The sequence below is a fragment of the Sphaeramia orbicularis genome, chromosome 22, assembly GCF_902148855.1.
Source record: "Sphaeramia orbicularis chromosome 22, fSphaOr1.1, whole genome shotgun sequence".
Classification (NCBI taxonomy): domain Eukaryota; kingdom Metazoa; phylum Chordata; class Actinopteri; order Kurtiformes; family Apogonidae; genus Sphaeramia; species Sphaeramia orbicularis.
The window spans coordinates 8,232,190-8,251,499 of record NC_043978.1 but is presented as its reverse complement, the minus strand read 5'-3'; the positions used below and the strand labels follow the sequence as shown (position 1 = coordinate 8,251,499).

The window sequence follows — 19,310 nt, the reverse complement described above, 5'->3', positions numbered from 1 at the left end:
TAAATATTGTACAGGATGGGGAAGCAAAATTTACAATATTTTGAGGCAGGGATTGAAAGACAGTGTATGACCAATTAGTTTATTGAAAGTCATGAGAATTTATTTGCCACAAGAAAATTTACATAATAGAAAATGTTTTTATTCTATGTGTCCTCCTTCTTTCTCAATAACTGCCTTCACACGCTTCCTGAAACTTGTGCAAGTGTTCCTCAAATATTCGGGTGACAACTTCTCCCATTCTTCTTTAATAGCATCTTCCAGACTTTCTCCTAATAGTTTTGCTCATAGTCATTCTCTTCTTTCCATTATAAACAGTCTTTATGGACACTCCAACTATTTTTGAAATCTCCTTTGGTGTGACGAGTGCATTCAGCAAATCACACACTCTTTGACGTTTGCTTTCCTGATTACTCATATGGGCAAAAGTTTCTGAAAAGGTATGGATAATAGTGTTAGGTATGATTATGACATCAATATATGTTTGGTTTCAAAACAATTGACGTAGTGCCTGCTGAGAAAAAACAACTAAATGTTCATTGTAAATTTTGCTTCCCCACCCTGTATGTTAACAAAATGTCAATTAAAAATATAATAATAACAGTAAAAACAACAACAATAATGATGATGAAATAAATGTAAGCATAAAGAAAGTAAAATCAAGATTTTAAAAAATAATGAAATAAAATAATGAAATTTAAAAAAAAAAAAAAAAAAAAAAAGTTGTCACGATCCAAGATGGCGTCTCGTCGTGATGTCGTTGCTATGGAGACAAACTAACAAACTCCGCCGGTGTTAGCCTGTTAGCCTTTAGCCTGTTACAGCACGGTGTTTCTTACAGGTAAGGATTACAAAAACTCGACGAAACCTGTTTTAAAGACGGCAACGTTAAGCTTTTACCGTGCCGTGTTAGTTTTAGTTATGTCACTTTATGATAAGTTCCTTTATTTGGATAAAATGATCGAGTTAAAACTGCGCAGTAGCATAAAAGAGATGATAGTCGAGTGTGTACTGTTGAATTAATAATATATGAGTACTTTAGTGCGAAAAGAGAGCACAAATCAGCCTGTATAATGAACTGATAAAGGGTGTGTTCAGTTTGTTCATCCACTCTTTTTCTGGTTTGTCTTTAAGCTTCACTTTAGTTTCAGTCTGAATGTGAACCATGTGATATTCTAATGTTTGAGAAGTTCAGTGAGGAAGAGGAGGAACAATGCCGAAGAAGTCAAAGAGAGGAGGAGGAGGTAAAGGTGGAGGGAGGACGGAGGAGGAGAGGCTCCTGTATCTGCAGCAGAGGGCTCAGGCCGAGGAGGAAATGGCCAAGAAGAAGGAGGAGATGCTCTTCCTGTTCCTGAAGGTACCGGTCCTTAAACGCATCATGAATCAGATCCCCTTCAGGTCCAGGATGTTTAATTTTTAAATAGAGACTCAGTGACTGTGTCTTCATGAAAACACGAGGAGCAACAAATGAGATAAATATCGCTGATCGACAGGTTTTTATAAATGATTATTTGAATATCACATAATTCTAATATATATGTATAACATAATAATTAATTTTGTTGATTGTCTTCCTCATTTTGTTCATTATTGTGTCCATTTTTTGTTTGTTTTGCTATTTAAATTATTATTTTTTAAATTATTTTATTAATTATCTTAATTATTCTCTTCATTCTGTTAATATTTTATCCATTTTGTTTTGTTTTTGTGGTTTATTTACCAATAAAAGTCTATACAACTATTAAAATACTTCAATTCACTGATCTACTTTTTTTTCCATAAATGGTCTTCCTCATAGATATATGTTAAATCATACATACTTTTATCAGATTAACTAAATGCAAATCACCAAAGTGTTGTTTATCTGTTTTCAGTGTATATGATAAAGTGTTACTCCACATATAAACTGGTTTGTGTCCATTTATCCAGTAGATTTGTAAATGTTATAGTAAATGGAACCTGTAAAGTGAATGTACTGTAATGTACAGACAGTGTTTTCCTTTGGACTCAAACCCATTCGATCATTAATTCTCATTATTTCACATTTAGACCAAAGACTTTATCTGTGAAACTACAAACAACCAGCATTTGGACTGAACATTCTTACATTTTCTGCTTTTAATTGTGTTTTTATTGTTTGAAGTGTCATGGTTTCTTCATGTCCCTTCCTGGGCTCCATAATAACTAGTTACAACATGATCATTTATATTAATTAACTGTTTTCCTCTTCTTCTTCTTTTTTTTTTTTATCTTTTGTAATATTTGGGGTTTTGTAAAACTGTTATTTCACTCATAAAACTGTCAGATTTTCCAAGTTCAGGAGCTGATTCTGTTTTAATGTGAATATGATGTGAGTAAAAGCAGATTCAGTAAATGTGATGTTGGAGGAGGTGAAGATGTTCTGGGTTTGTTTGTTTTGTTTATTTTTGTGATCAGGACAAGCTGCAGAGGGAGGAGAAGAACACGTCTGTCAACCTGCTGAAGATCAATGAGGGCTGGCGTTCCATCCTGCGTCAGACCCGAACCGCCGAGCTCCGGATCCAGGTGTCTGTCATGAGTCAGACCTTCGAGAGGGAGTTGGACGGGCTGGACGGCATCATCAAGGTGAGACCCAGGACCCAGACACTGAAGGATCCAGACTTTGGTGGATCCAGACCTTTCAGATACCGAAGGATCCAGAGCAGGGGTGTCAAACTCGTTTTCTTTCAGGTTCCACATTCAGCCTGATTTGATCTCCAGTGGGCCGGACCAGTAAAATAATAACAGAATAACCGATAAATAATGACAACTACAAATTTTTGACTTTGTTTTAGTGCAAAAAAACCCCATTAAATTATGAAAATACCTACTTTTATAAACTATCCAAACAAAAAAGATGTGAATAACCTGAAAAAACTGAAATTTCTTATGAAAAATCAGTGCAATTTTAACAATATTCTGCCTCAACTTCTCATTTCTCCATGTGCATTATGGATCAGATCTACAAAGACACTAAACACTGAGGAACAGGAAGAAAAGAGTTCAAATTGTGCTGAATTTTCTTTAGACATTTCAGGTTGTTCATATTTGTTCAGGTTATTCACATTTTATTGTTACAGGATAGTTTGTAAATGTAAATATTTTCATAATTTAATGTTATTTTTTACACTAAAACAAAGCCAATGTTTGAAGTTGTCATTATTTAAAGACATAATGTAATATTTTCTTCACATCAAACTGAGAAGGAAATATGGAGTCATTATTTTTTTTGTCGGTTATTTGACTTCAGATCATATTGGTCTATAAGTGGAACCTGAGCTAAAATGAATCTGTGGAATTTTGCACTTTGTAAATTCATCCCACGGGCCAGATTGGAACTTTTGGCATTTGGCCCCCGACGCATGTTTGACACCCCTGATCCAGACTTTGGAGGATCTGGACCCTTCAGGATCCAGACTCTAGCTGATCCAGACTCTGGTGGATCCAGACTTTGGCGGATCTAGATTCTGGTGGATCCAGACTCTGAAGGATCTGGACTTAAGTGGATCCAGGCCGAGCTCTGACATGTGCACTTTGTCATTTCCTGCAGAACCTGGAGGGCGACCTGCTGGAGGCAGAGCGTCAGCAGGCTCAGGTGCAGCGCTGTCACCTGCAGCACCTGGAGGCCCTTTGGAGCCTGCAGGGGCGGAGGCTGGCGCTGGTGCAGCAGCAGTGGGAGGGCGGAGTCAAACACCTGGGCAACACCTTCAGCTCCGACAGGTGAGCACAAGCACCGGTAGAAGGTGACGACATCAGACACGGTTCTGTTCACACTGCAGGTCCTGAGGATCAGTTTGGATTTTTTTACTTAAATCCTATTTATTTTTTCATGGTTGTTCCCATTCTAATGTAAATGTGATGTCATCAGACTCATGTGATGTCATCAGACTCATGTGTGAACAATTGACATCTTGAAGTGACAACACTCTTCTAACTTCTGGTCTAAAATTGAAAATATATATCATATCTAAAAGTAATGAAAAAACAACTATAACATCCTAAAATGTAATTACATATTTTGAACATGACATTCGTAATTTAGAATTTGTTGTAAATTTGATCATTTTATTTGGAAGATTTCATATACACCAAAGTAAATATACCAAAACACACCCCAATTTTAAAATCTTCCTGATGGAATTTGAAAAATATATTAAATTTTGAGAATTTATGTTTAACAAAAAAAAGCTCTTGCACCTTGGCAATTTCTAAAGAATTCTTTAAAACAGACTGAACTCTCTGATGCATTTATTTTTGTTAGTTATGTTTTTTTTATACTATTATTTGCCTATTCTGCTTTGTGTCTTTAAATCTATGCATTTTTTAAAAATGTATTTGTTCAAATACTTTTTCTTTTTGACATCTTGATGTTTGTTCAAAATTTATATGCCTTGAGTACCTAAATATTTTCAATTAAAAAAAAGACATCTTGAAGTGACATCACATGCATTACAAGCAAAAATGAGCAAAGTTCTCAAAAAGTTAAAAAAAAAAAAAAAAAAAAAAGCCCCCAAAATTAACTAATTGATCAGAAATCAAGAAATTTTTATTCAGTTTTGGCTCATTTCATTTAATAAATTATACAAAAAACAAGCTAAAAATGAACAAAACAATTAAAATGAAAAGAAAATTGTGAAAAATTTGCTAAATTAGCAGATAAATTAAGACAATTGTGTTCGGTTTAGGCTCATTTATCATGAATTCAAAATCAAACTCAGCAATTATGTACAAAATTATCACATAATGAGAAAAATGTGGGGGGGGGTTTCCCTAATTTTTCTCTTACGATTTGTGGTACTTTTGTTCATTTTTGGCTCAGTTATCATAAATTATAAGAGAAAAAAAGTAAAAAAAATTAAAGTTATCAACGAAATTCAGAAAAATAACTGAAAATTGAATGATGATCATAAATTAAGAAAATTTGGTTCATTTTTGTCTCATTTATCATGAATTTAAAGAAAAACGAGTCTGATGACATCACATTTGACAGCAGTTGCGGCTGCTCGTCTTTCAGACAGGGGAAGCTCATTGTCGGCTTAATTGGCAAGTTATTTAAACATAAATTCGGCCCTCCGTTCCTTTTAAAGAAAATGCTCAGTGACCTTATCGTACCAAGTAGGTGTCTTTTCCAGGGACTGGACCAGTGTCCTCTCTGCTTAGATTGCCTTGGCCCATTGTGTTGTGGGTGTCAGACTTCAGCCTTTTTAAACTACAGATGCTCCTTTCACTCCGACCTAGCCGACAGTTTGATTTAACTATCTACAAAACCATATTAAACTCGAACAAGAAATGATTAAATTATGAAACTGAAACAAGAAAACACTGAAATTATGTTAAATTGAAACAAGGAAGTACAATGAGTGTGTTTTATTTTACAGTACAAGAAATGAACGAGTAATTTCGTAGTGGTTTCTCTCTTGATTTCACAGCAGAATGTGTGACGGTATTAAACTGAACTGTGTCAGTGAAGGAGTAGATCTGAAAACAGCTGTCAATCAAACGGGATTCAGCCTTTCGACTGATCCTCCAATCAGCACGTGGGATTCTGGCGTCCAGCCCGGCCGAGCTCCACCCACAGCTCCATTCACCCCCAAAGACGCCCGGCGTCTGGGGGCGGGACAACATCGTGGCATTTATCCAATTACTGTCCAGTTCTGAGGCAATGAAAAAAACAGTTCCACTCAGTCCCATTGAAGCCCAGAGACGGACACAGTCTACGGACAAATGCACTGAGCAGAGATGGAGGAGAAAACAGCGCAACGGGAATGGAGGAGAAGTGAACAACATCGCGTCCGTTGATTTGTGATAAAGCTGATTCTGAACGAACTCATCTTTGAGATGAACATGTTCTAACACATTTGTAGTCAATAAAATGTCAACACAACCGAACATATTTAACCATTTAATTTTCGCAATTTTAGGGGAAGCTGAGCTTCCACTGCAGTCTGTGAGAAATCCCCTCTGTTTGACAGTAAACCTACATATGTGGATGCAGGAGACATCCTCAGGTCTTGTGTCCTGGTTCTTTGACGTGGTTTTAGTTGTTTTTTTGTCTTTGTGTCTCAGGAGGCTCATGGCGGATCAGACCCGGCACAGATACTTAGACCTGAACCAAAAGTCCCTCAAACTGGACCAGAAATACGAGTCTGTGATGGATGAGATTCACAACGTCTACAATCAGAGCATCGCCTTCTTCCACAACTCACTGATGGACAAGGTACTGGACTGACCCGGGTCCAGGTCCAGGTACAGGACTGACCCCAGTCCAGGTACAAGTACAGAACTGAACCGGGTCCAGGTACAGGTACAGGACTGACCCAGGTCCAGGTGCAAGACTGGCCCGGGTTCAGGTCCAGGTACAGGACTGACCCAGGTCCAGGTCCAGGTACAGGACTGACCGGGTCCAGGTCCAGATACAGGACTGACCTGTGTCTATGAACAGGACTGATCCAGATCCTGATCCACAGTCCTGACCCAGATCCAGGTCCTGATCCAGGTCCTACTGTGTCTCCTGTTTTTACAGAAGGCGGTTCTGCTCCAACAGTCAAAGGAGATGAAGGCCCAGAAGGCGGTTCTGGTCCAGGACGCTCGACAGAATTACACCGACAACAAGAAGCAGCTGGAGCTTCTGGAGACGAAAACACAGAGGCTGATCCGAGAGATGGACCAGGACGTGAAGAAGGCCCAGGACATGCAGGTCCGGACCCAGAACCAGAACCACTTTAGACCATCACAGCGTGAACACGTCCTCAAACCACCACTAGATCCCGAACCCTGACGACGGTTCTGCCTCTGATCCGGTTTCGTCTTCACCGTCTCTGTCCTCTTCAGAAATGTGTCTCTGCGTTGTGGACGTTGCTGAGCTCCAGTCAGGCCGAACAGGAACCGGTCATCCAGGACCTGATCTCATCCAAAGCCGCCGTGACCCGTAGAACCCTCCGGCTCCAGGACCAGCTGACGGAGGCTCGGAACCGGGCCCAGAAGCAGCTGACGGTCCTCAGCGTCCAGAGCGACCGGGCCACCAGGACGCTCCAGGATGTCATCTTACAGGTGGATGCCGCAGAGTTACCTTCAGACTCCACCCCCTGACCTCTGACCCCATGACCTCTGACCCCTGACCCCCTGACCTCTAACCCCTGACCTCTGCTCTTCCAGGGTGAGAAGCTGCTTCGTCTTTCAGACATTTGTAAGAATCTGGAGGAGAAGCACCAGGAGTTCACAGGAGAAGAAGATGAGGCCGACACGGACCGACAGAAACCGGTGAGTCCTAAAACCCAGACCTGGACTGGATCCACACAGCTGATGGTCCAGATCTGAAGTGAACTTCATTCATTTGTGGTGAAGTTGTTTTAATGAGTTCATACTGAATTTGACTGAATTTGACTGAATTTGACTCCATTATTACCTCCGCCAAGGAGGTTATGTTTTTGCCAGGGTTTGTTTGTTTGTTTGTCTGTCCGTTAGTGTGCAACATAACTCAAAAAGTTATGGACAGATTTGGATGAAATTTTCAGGGTTTGTTGGAAATGGGATAAGGAAGAAATGATTAAATTTTGGTGGTGATCGGGGGTGGGGGGGCCCACGGGGGGGGCACAGACCAGAAAATTTCATTAAAATCTGTCCATAACTTTTTGAGTTATGTTGCACACTAACAGACAGACAATCAAACAAACAGACAAACAAACCCTGGCAAAAACATAACCTCCTTGGCGTGGGGGGGCCCACGGGGGGGGCCACTGATCAGCCTTGGCGGAGGTCTGCGCTCTCCGAGTGCTTCTAGTTTATTGGATGAAAACTAAATCTCAACCTTTTCATTCTCTAATTGTTGCTAATTTTCAGCTTCACTTCAAATAAAACTAATACTAGAAACTAATGAGGTGTTTACTACTGATGTTCAATAATATAAGTAGAAAATGATGCAAAACTGAACCTGAACCTTCACCAACGGAAGGAAAACTGAGTTTTCTTCAGCATCTAAATCAGAGTTTTCCTCCTTTTTTTAATGATTTTTACTTTTTTTTTTTTTTCTTAATTTGTGATAGTTAACAAGACAATGTGGACAGAAAAACAACAACAACAACAACACATCAAGAAAGGGAAAATCAAACAAATAAACAAACCAAAAACCACAACAACGACAGAGTATTGACAAACAACGACGACAACATCATATTACAATGAAAAAGATCATAAATGTAAACAATATAGCTTGGGTAGGGGCGATAGGGAAAAGAGGAGGAAGAGGGGTGTAAATGAAAGTGAGAAAGAGAGAGGAGGGAGTGAGGGGAAAATAAGAATTGTTGTAATAATACAAAAATATATAATAACTAGAAGCACTCGGAGAGCGCAGACCTCCGCCAAGGCTGATCAGTGGCCCCCCCCCCCCGTGGGCCCCCCCACCCCGGATCACCACCAAAATTTAATCATTTCTTCCTTATCCCATTTCCAACAAACCCTGAAAATTTCATCAAAATCTGTCCATAACTTTTTGAGTTATGTTGCACACTAACGGACAGACAAACAGACAAACAAACCCTGGCAAAAACATAACCTCCTTGGCGGAGGTAATAATACCAGTAGCCTCATTTGCTAGTATAGTGGCGGCGGTAGCGGCAGTGGCAGACACAATACAAAGAGTTAAATAATTTAATATTTGTAATAATGTATTTGTATGTTTTATGATTTTTACTTAATTCAATGACTTTTTTAGGTTTTCCAGGACTGATGCTGCCTTCATGTGCTATGGAAATGATGGTAAATACTAGTTACGAACTCGAAAATTGCACATGAACGCCCCCTCATCTTGTATTTTCCATTAAAGAACTGGGAAGAAATGTTGATCCATGAGCTGCCGAGATGAAAATAACCTTTGACCTTTTCAACATGACGGAGAGCAATGAGGGCTTTATCACCAATGATAAAAAAAACCAAAAACTTTTATTAATGTTCTTCTGCTGTTAAGTGATGCTTGTGCACATTTACAACATACACAACTTGGGGGAAAAAATGTACAAAGAAAAAAAAAATGCTGTATCAGATGAATTAACACAACCCAAACTGTTTTACCCAAATAGCAGGTCACCATAAATTGTACGTCAGCCAACAAAAGCAGTTGAACACAACGCACTAGTAATTTAGAATTCACAAGTGGAAAGGCTCATCTTCCCCATGGCACCTGAAGGCAACATTCCTGGTTTAATTTTTCACTCTCGTTTGTGTTTTTTTTTTTTTGTGCGTTTCCATTCCCATTTTTAACATAGTCTTTTTTGATTTTTAAAGGCTCCTCATAAATAAAGTTCTCGTTCTTCCAGGAGGAGGAGGAGGGGCTCCCGGAGCTGCGACGTCTGATTGGTCGGTACAACTCGTCGCTGCAGCTCAGAGCAGCTGCGAGGAAACGGCGAGAGGAGCTGCTGAGGGAAAACCAGCAGCTGAAGGTCCTGCTGCAGCAGCACCTCGATTCCCTGACGGTCAGCGAACGCACCGTCGCAGGACGCCACGCCCTGCTCACTGTGAACCCAGCCCCGGTTACCATGACGACCAGCCCGCCAGAACCAAGGCTGCGTCACACGGTGGTGGAGGCCGTTCACGCGTCCAGATACACGACCTGACGACACAGAACCCAACATGGAACTCCTGTGAGTCCAGGTCCCACATTCAGAGCAGGATGATCCAAAGGGGGTCAGACCAGGACTACACCACATTCAGAGCAGGATGATCCAAAGGGGGTCAGACCAGGACTACACTCACACAAGAACCTATAAATAATGACAAATATAAACTTTTCTCTATGTTTCAAAATGAGAAAAGTAAAATTACATGATGAAAATGTCAACATGTACAAACTATCATTTAAAAAAAATATGAACGTGAACAACTTGAAAATTCTCAAGAAAAATAAGTGCAATTTTAACAATATTCTGCCTCAGTTTTATCATTTCCACATGTTCAGTAGAACGTACAGATCACAGTGGATCTACAAACACACAAAACATTTAATAACAGGCAGAAAATTGGGACAATTCCACTGATTTTTCCTTAAGACATTTCTGGTTTGTTCAGATTTGTTCATATTTTTCACTTTTTTTGTGAAAGGATAGTTTGTAGATATAAACATTTTCATATCATTTTACTGTTTTCACTAAAATAAAGAGAAAAGTTCAGAATTGTCATTATTTATAAGTTAGTATGTTAGTATTTGACTGGTGTGAATGTGGAACCTGGACTCACATGACTTTAACGTCCTTCATCGTTAATATCTCAGTCGGACCGGGTTGGACCCTTTGGTGGTCGGTTTTGGTCCACGGGCCGTATGTTTGACAGCCCGATCAGATGTGTTCAGTTCAACAGAATAAAGAGTTCAGAGTAAGGCTGTGTTTGGTTTTTCTCAGATGTTTTATCTTGATGTTTAAATTCTACAGATTCCTGTTGAAATGTCAGCACTGCTCTGAACTCTGGGAGCAGAATCTGTTCACAGTCAGATTCCAGCAGCTCGTCCATGTTTGGTAAATGATCAGATCAGATTAAAGAACCGGCATTCAAAAAAAAAAAAGCTAAGGCAAGAACAAATAAAAAAAGTAGATGTATTTCTGTTAGCAGGGTTAATCTGTGGAATGTCCTGGAAGGTCGATTGAAACAGTCTAGAACAGGGGGTCAAACTCATTTTCCTCCAGGGGGGGGCCACATTCAGTTCAGTTTAATCTGAAGTGGGCCAGTAAAATAATAGCATGATAACCGATAAATAATAACTCCAAATTGTTTTAGTGCAAAAAATAACATTCAATTATGGCAATATTTACATTTACAAACTATCCAAACAAAAAGGATGTGAATAACCTTAAAAAAAATGGAATTTGTTGAGAAATATAAGTACAATTTTATCAATATTATGCCTTGACTTATCATTTATAGGCTACATGTACAGAACAGAACAGATCTACAGAGGCACAAAACATTTAGTAACAGGCACAATATTGTTAAAATTGCACTTAACTTTCTTTAGACATTTCAGGTTGTTCATATTTGTTCAGGTTATTCACATTTTACTGTTAAAGGATAGTTTAATGTAAACATTTTCATAATTTTTTTTTGCACTAAATCAAAGAGAAAAAAACTGGTGTTGTCACTAGGGCTGCTCAATTATAGAAAAAAAAAAAATCACGATTATTTTAGCAATAATTGAAATCACGATTATTAAAAACGATTATTTGTTAACCTTAAAGTTGTTTATTTTTTCTTGCAAAACAATGTAAAATATACTCTTTAAACATAAATAAAGCTTTTAACCACTAAAACAAAGTATGTTCACTTTTGTACGAAACAAAAAAATCTTTGAATGCAAATAAGTGTACTGTAAATTCAAGTATGTTTCCTTTTGTAAATAAATAGTGCACTGGAATTAACTGCTATAGACTTGCCATAGAACTGTAGCAATTTAAAAAAAAAAAAAAAAAACTCACATTAAGTGCAAATTATAAATTCAAGTATGTTCAATGTAGTATGAAACATTAAATTCAGTGGCGTGCCGTAAGGTTTCAGTTCAGGCCTTCTGTATACATCAGCCATCTAGAATACGTACGTTAGGGTTATACGGGTTAGGGTTAGGTTAATACGGGAGTTACAGCATAAAGAGATTCGGAGACTGAAGATTGCATTGCAGATGAAGTTGTTTTTATGTGTTTTAGTTTTTCATAAGATTATGATAAAGGTGGTGGTGGTTAAACTTCAGATGGTTACAAAGGTTTGTTGTGTTACCGGTCGGTGCGGACACAACTACGAAACACTTTTTGCACGTGATGTGTTTTTGCTCTTCGTCTTCTTCATCAAACCCAAAGTGATTCCATACAATTGAATTTGACTTGCCTTTTTTGTTTACCAAGCACTTCTGCTGTGATTCTCCTGCCATTTTTCCAGACCGCTAGGTCCAACTGTCCTCTTGGGGTGGACCTGCCGGCTAGCTGGCAGCAGTAGTTTAGAGGGGGGCGGGGCAGAGCAGCTCATGGGAGCTTGCGTGCGCGTGAATTAAAACAACTCAAAATTAATAATCGTTTTTTCTCGATTACATAATTTTTGTAATCGTTGCGTCTAATAATCAAAATCATAATTGAATTTCGATTAATTGCACAGCCCTAGTTGTCACTACTTATAGGTTATTCTGATATTATTTTTGAGTTTGATGCTCTTACTTGCACTTTGTAAATTTATCCCGCGGGCCGGATTGGAACCTTTGGCGGGCCGGTTTTGGGCCCAGGGCCGCATGTTTGACACCTGTGGTTTAGAACAATTCAAACTTTTAAACAGATGTACAAATGAACTATTATTCAAAAATATAGAGCTGAGAATGGGCTAAAGAAAAGACTGGTTTAAGAAACTAGGATCAATACTGGTAGTTTTATAAGGACATGATTTACCTGAATTAAATTAAACATGTATTCTCTTCTGTTGGATATTTAGCAATGATTACATTGAATTATTTATTTATTTTTCTTGGTATTTGTTTGTTTTCTTGTAGAAACATTGTGTTTATTGTAAATAGCGGTCGGCAAAATAAGTCTGAACTTCAGCAAAAACCCTTTCAGTCGCATTAAATATGGAACAATGGAAATGTTGTTTAAAGTAATTACCAACCGCATAAACTACTGCTATCATCCAAACTAAAACTGCCCCCCCCAAAAAAAAACATGTTTAAAAACCAAGAAAACTGGATGAAACTCAACTGAACAGGTGAACCTGAACTACACACAATCAGGTCATCTGGTTTGTTTTTTTCTTTAAAGTTTTTTTTTTTTTTTTTTTAAATCAAAGACATTAAAGTATGGAAGCAAATGTGTGCCATCAGATATTGAATGATTATATTTCATAATTTGAATCTTTTGTAGTTGAATTTTTTACACACAGACACCGCTACCAGAGCATTATATGATACCCAGTGTGACGCATGATTGGGCGAAAGTTAGATCAAGTGGCTCAGTACGCCATTGGTTTTGCCTGGTCAAGATGTTTGTGCTATATTGAATTTTTTTTGTTTTTTTATATTGATTTTGAAATGCATTGTGTTTGAGAATGGTGAATTAAAAAAACTTCTTTGAATAATTGAATTCAGATTATGAAACTATGTAAAAATTCAACTATAAAATATTCAAATTATGAAATAAAACTATAAAAAAAAAATTCAACGATAAAAAATTCAACTTACGAAATACAATTATTAAAAATATTAAATAACAAAATTCAAAATACAATATACAACTATTCAAAAAAAAACTCTTTCGAAATACAACTACTCAATATCTACTGGCACACATTTGCTTCCATACTAAAGCCACATTCCTTCAATAAAACTGAACGTCTGCACATGTTCAAACTCAACTGAAATAAAAACCCAATGTGTTATTTATGAGAAACAACCACGAGCCTCTGTACATTTACACCATTTAATAGTTATTATAGACATTTTATATACATTTCAACAGTTGTATTTTGCTATTTGTGGTACAATCTTTAAAATCTGCTGTTTCATAGTTTGTAAATCAAAAAAAAAACAAAAAAAAAAAACTTACAAAACTCATCAAAACTCGCAAACTGATCGAACTCTTTTTTTCCATTTTTTGGAAGACTAGAAAAAATACTTTATCGTATTAATCATGCATTACACAAACAAAAAAAAAGTCTTTAGTTACACAGTAAGTCGTAGCGCGGTGGAAAAGAAAATGGAGTGAAAGGAAAACGAGTCTGGAGGCGTCGAAATCCCTTCAGTTAAAACATAAAAACAAAGAAACGTGGAATAAAACTCCAATCGGCTAAAAACCATCAGATGTAAAAACCTGGACCAGGAGGAAGAGGAGGAGCTAGACACAGCGGTGCATTCAGGTGCTCTTAAGAACATACAGTATTCTATGCTTTGAATTGAAATCCTGATTTTTTTTTCAGTTTTTTTTTTTTTTTTTTACACAGCTGGATGACAGCGTGTAGCCCTTAAACGCACCACAGACATTAAAATGACTAGCCTGTCTGTGGTGCGTTCAGGTGTTTTCCAACCACCACAGCTCATCGCCATCCCAGATGCTGCTGAGTGGATGTAGTTTGGTTGCCATGGAGATGTGTGGAGACTGCCAATGGCTCTATTTATGACTTAATGCTAATCATTTGATCATAATTACAAATTTTATATGATTAATTTTCTTAGTGTTTAAAAAATGTCTTGGAATTAAGAGAAAACAACTTGTATTTACTCATAAATATTTGACGTTAGTTGTAATTATGAGGTAGAAACTTAATGTATGTGACAAAGTCTGAGTTTTTTCTGTATATTGTCAGAATTCATTATTAATGCAGTTACTAACGACACCAACTGCACTGACATAAAATCCAAATGGTGCTTATTTATGACTATCACTGGTTTCAACAGACTGACAGTGAACGCCACAGTTTTCTGATAAAATGTCGCCCCCTGCTGGTCGTAGCAGTCATGTAAACCTGAGCCCTGACGACAGAGGGCACCTGAACGCACCATCTCCTCTCCTCCACTTTCAGTCTGACCTCCATCTGTTACCATGTGAACGGCCATGTGACAGGAAGTAGATGGGCGGGGCAGTGAGTGATGTGATGGCAGGACGGGACTGAGGACGCAGAGTCGTCCATTTATAAAAAGGATATAAAAACTAGATTTATTTTACACAAACGAACAAACAAACAAAAGGTCTGAATCTGAATCGTCTGTGGCTGAAACAGAGGGCCCTGATTGGCCCACCAGGGGCTGAGGTGGGGTCAGAACGAACCAATCACGTCAGAGACAAACGGCGGCAGAAACAGGAGACGTGGCGAAGAACTCGATCCGGACGTGAAATAACTGCATCTGTTTCTGAAGCTTTCGATCAGATTTAACGATTAAATAAAGAACACAACAGAGTTTGAGCCGAACGTCTCCTGTTTCTGAAACGTTCCAGGAAAAACCCCAGAATGCTTTTCTACAAACAGGCCTGTGGCCACGCACGGAGCAGGTCATGTGACCATCCTTTAGGCTGAAATAGGTTCAATATAAACGCAGTGAAGTGACGTAGATTTAAAGGACTGGGACCAGGACCAGGACTGGAACCAGAACCAGGACCTGTTCCAAGACCGGGATCAGAACCAAGACCAGGACCAGAACCAGGACCAACTGGGACCAGGACCTGGATCAGGACAAGGATCAAGCCTAAGACCAGGACCAGAACCAGGATGAGAATCAAATGCAGATCCAGGACTAGAACCAGACCCGGATTCAGATCCAGGACTGGAACCGGAACCGGAACCAGAACCAGATCCAGGACCAGATCCACATCCAAGACCGGGTTCTGGATCAGGACCAGGCTGGTGGACATAAACTTAGTGATGAAACATCATCTGTGGAACCTCCTTCGGTGGGTTAAAGGTCAAAGGTCATGACATCAGCGAGGGGAGGTCTGTCCCGTTTTAATGATGACGTCGGTTCTGATCATCTGATGATCAATAACAAAGGTGAAGAGGGAAGAACACACGTTTCCTGAAATCAGCTCCTTGTGAACCCTTCGGAGTCAGGTCCGTTTCAGACTGAACCGCCTGTGACGCTGCTGCGACTCCACGTCTGAGTCGGAGAACCGGAGTAGAACCCGCGTCCTCGCCGACGTCGCTGTGAATTCTGGGGGTTTTTCCGTTCTGTAGTGTTGACTCGGGGGTCAGGGGTCATGTAGTGTCGTCCGTCACAGATCAGCTGAGCGGCGTTTACAACATTCGCACGACGTGTTTCCGGTTTGTGAACGTCCGTGCGTCTGTCTGCAGTCAGTTGGAGGGAGGCGTGAAGCTCCGCCCCCTGGTGTGGCGTGGTGTTAACGTGGGGTTGATGCGTGTCCTCGTCGTCTCAGACCCTGAACACACCTGAGTCCGGTTTATACAGACCCGCCTCTCTCTCTCTCTTTCCCTGCATCTGTCTGTGTCTATCGCCCCGCAGTCGTCTCTTCTTCTTCGGTGGTTTTAGACGTAGACCCTGGCGAGGGCGTCGGCTCCGGCTGAGGCGATGTAGGCCTTGGAGGGGTGGAAGGCCACATCGTAGATGGCCTCCTCGCTCTTCTTGCGGTGAGCCGTGATCTCCTGGACGCACGTTTTACTGTCCAGGTTCCACAGACGCAGAGAGCAGTCGTGACCTGAGAACAGACGCCATCAGTATAAGTTATTGATCAGCAGTTATTGATCCAATCAGCAGTTTAACAAACAGGGATGGATAATGTCCATTAAATGTGCTACAGAAATAAAGTCATACTTATTTACAAATTGGGATGTAACGATATGAAAATTTCATATCACAGTTATTGTGACCAAAATTATCACGGTTATCATTATTATCACGGTATTGTTGAAATTGTGCTCAAAATGTTCAAAAAGTATTGATACGCACACTGAAATATACTACTCAAAAAAAGTTAAGGAGCACTTTTTAATTTGTGTATAAGTTTTTTATATGAGGTATTCTACTTCTGGAAATACCCCAATACAACTGTCCTGAATGTCCTCAAACACACTGTAATCAATTTCACACATGATTGGATTCAATTGTTGCATAATGTCTCTGGCATCATTGCACATCCTGAAATGAGGGCCTATAGGGGTGTCAGCTGACCACGTGAAGTGGTACAAAAGTGGGTGCAAAAGCATTTTCTGTCTTTAGTCTCCACAATCAGACAACTTGGTGACAACAGCAATGCTGAGCGCCACCTGAGTGAACCAGAAGTTGCCAGAGCCCTAGGGATGCTGGAAGCTGGCCTCAGTCAGCGAAGAGTAGCCGAATTGATGGGTGTGTCGCACAGTGTCATCAGCAGAGCAAACCAAAGACACCGAGAGACAGGGTTATACTCCGAGAGACCCCGCAGTGGCCGACCAGTTGCAACAACCCCTAGAGATGATTGCTACTTGACAAATCTCAGCCTCCGCAACTGCTTTCAAAGTGCACGTCACCTCAATAATGACTTCGCTGCAGCAACTGGAGTGATTGTTTCCACTCAAACAATCCATAACCGACTTCACCGAGCCAATATGCGTGCCAGAAGGCCAGCTCAGTGTGTCCCACTCACCCCTGCTCACAGCAGAATCTGTCTCAACTGGGCTCAGGAGCATGTCAGATGGACCCAACAGTAATGGCGCCGAGTTCTGTTCACAGATGAGAGCAGATTCTCCCTTGACCACAATGATGGACATGTGAGAGTCTGGAGGCGACCAGGAGAGAGATTTGCTGACCCCTGTATTGCAGAACATGACCGTTATGGAGGAGGCAGCACCATGGTGTGGGGAGGCATCGCCTATGGCAACCGTACTCGTCTCTACGTGGTCCCTGGGGGAGCAGGGGTGAGTGGGACACACTGAGCTGGCCTTCTGGCACGCATATTGGCTCGGTGAAGTCGGTTATGGATTGTTTGAATGGAAACAATCACTCCAGTTGCTGCAGCGAAGTCATTATTGAGGCGACGTGCACTGTGAAAGCGGTTGCGGAGGCTGAGATTCGTCAAGAAGCGATCATCTCCAGGGGTTGTTGCAACTGGTCGGCCACTGCGGGGTCTCTCGGAGTATAACCCTGTCTCTCGGTGTCTTTGGTTTGCTCTGCTGATGACACTGTGCGACACACCCATCATTTCGGCTACTCTTCGCTGACTGAGGCCAGCTTCCAGCATCCCTAGGGCTCTGGCAACTTCTGGTTCACTCAGGTGGCGTCTCGGCATTGCTGTTGTCACCAAGTTGTCTGATTGTGGAGACTAAAGACAGAAAATGCTTTTGCACCCACTTTTGTACCACTTCACGTGGTCAGCTGACACCCCTATAGGCCCTCATTTCAGGATGTGCAATGATGTCAGAGACATTATGCAACAATTGAATCCAATCATGTGTGAAATTGATTACAGTGTGTTTGAGGACATTCAGGACAGTTGTATTGGGGTATTTCCAGAAGTAGAATACCTCATATAAAAAACTTATACACAAATTAAAAAGTGGTCCTTAACTTTTTTTGAGTAGTGTAATTTAACCAAGTTGCATTTTGAAAAAAACAAATAAAATAATAGGCAAAATGCACTTTCTCTGGCAGAAACATTCAAATACTAACCCTTAGTGGTCTGAGCCTATTTTGTCCATTTTTCAGTACTTTTGATTTTGCCTTTATATACTATTTAAACAAATGTTTATTATACCCAAGTCTGGGATCTTTTTTTTTTTGGCACAACTTCATCTATATCATCTGCCTATTATTTTTTCACTTTAACCTACTATAAAAACACAAAAGGCCAGAAAACAAAAAAATATATAAAATCTGATTTGAAAAATGTATAGAATTTATTGCATAAATAACACACTGATGCTTAACGAACCTTTTCAAAGACTTTAAAAGTGAATACTGGTTCCAAATATTAGGTATATACAATTAAAATTGTAATAAATTAAAATTATGCTCAAATATTTGGCATAAAAGCAGATCTTTACATAGGCATTTTCTCCGGAAAAATGTGTTAATCAAACACGGTTATCATAATAATTAGAATTTAAACAGTAATACTAACCGTTGGCAATTTTACCGCAGTTTATTGGTATACCAGTAATCGCTACATCCCTATTTACAAACTAACAGGTTTAAATTAGTTTGGTCATTGGTGTCTGATACAAACTAATTTATTATGTATTAGATAAATTCAGGTTCAAAAGCAAAAAACACTGACTTAATAATAAATGGTATTTTTCTTTTCTTATCTTCCATATCATTAACCTCATAGCATATTTCATACACAAGTGGACAAAAATATTTGGACACATTGAATCCAGGTGTTTCTTTTCTAACAGGGGTCTGGGATCCAAAACAATAAAGACTAATGTCAGAATATAGTTTTATATTATGGGATAAATATCAGTGCATTGGTTAGTTTGGGTTATATTGTTATCTCATGCCTCAGAGATGGTTTTGACTTTATTTCTTTCAACACTGATTTTTTTGTTTTCATCCATGACTATGATTTTAAATGTTCTTCCTGTAAATTTCTAAAATATTTTTCCTGCTCTGACTGTAAATAATAATTTTCTTCCACATCTAACCATCTACTTTCATCACATCTGACTGAGGAAGAAAAATCTATCATTAAACTTTAAGGAAATATTGATTCTGAACTATATGGACATAAATATTGGGACACATGTCTACAGCTGTAAAATGAGGATTTGACATAGAAACATCAAAATTAATGATCAATATGATATTTATCCCATAATATAAAACTATATTCTGACATTAGTCATTATTGTTTTGTATCGCA

The 19,310-nt window shown here is 39.3% G+C and overlaps 2 protein-coding genes across 9 annotated transcripts in view; one reads left to right on the top strand and one right to left on the bottom strand.

The window, feature by feature from the left end:
* The first annotated feature begins 1,210 nt into the window (after nucleotides 1-1,210).
* On the top strand, nucleotides 1,211-9,700 carry drc2 (dynein regulatory complex subunit 2). The gene is made up of 9 exons (XM_030127051.1): nucleotides 1,211-1,354; nucleotides 2,434-2,601; nucleotides 3,566-3,735; nucleotides 3,903-3,910; nucleotides 6,057-6,232; nucleotides 6,539-6,712; nucleotides 6,847-7,065; nucleotides 7,171-7,275; nucleotides 9,327-9,700. Exons 1-9 carry the CDS (start codon nucleotides 1,211-1,213, stop codon nucleotides 9,621-9,623), a joined length of 1,461 nt encoding a protein of 486 aa, XP_029982911.1. The 3' UTR covers nucleotides 9,624-9,700.
* A 4,182-nt stretch (nucleotides 9,701-13,882) lies between these two features.
* strn3 (striatin, calmodulin binding protein 3) overlaps nucleotides 13,883-19,310 on the bottom strand; it is a 30,222-nt gene continuing 24,794 nt past the window's right edge. The window contains exons 16-18 of one of the 8 annotated variants that reach the window (XR_003934576.1): nucleotides 15,321-16,169; nucleotides 15,167-15,182; nucleotides 13,883-15,118 (exon numbers count right to left, since the gene is read on the bottom strand). Coding sequence is in view for 1 of the 8 variants with exons in the window: in XM_030127360.1 (XP_029983220.1) it covers nucleotides 16,000-16,169 (170 nt within the window). In the remaining 7 variants the exon portion in view is untranslated. Of the gene's footprint in view, nucleotides 16,170-19,310 lie in introns of all 8 variants that reach the window. The other 7 variants (XR_003934570.1, XR_003934571.1, XR_003934573.1 and 4 more) reach the window with 7 other exon arrangements.

Bases quoted from the DNA above. Each gene is read 5' to 3' on its own strand.
- drc2 (XM_030127051.1), top strand. From the start codon at position 1,211: ATGCCGAAGAAGTCAAAGAGAGGAGGAGGAGGTAAAGGTGGAGGGAGG. The intron at 6,233-6,538 runs GTACTGGACTGA...CTGTTTTTACAG, and splicing joins ACAACTCACTGATGGACAAG to AAGGCGGTTCTGCTCCAACA. The intron at 6,713-6,846 runs GTCCGGACCCAG...TGTCCTCTTCAG, and splicing joins AGAAGGCCCAGGACATGCAG to AAATGTGTCTCTGCGTTGTG.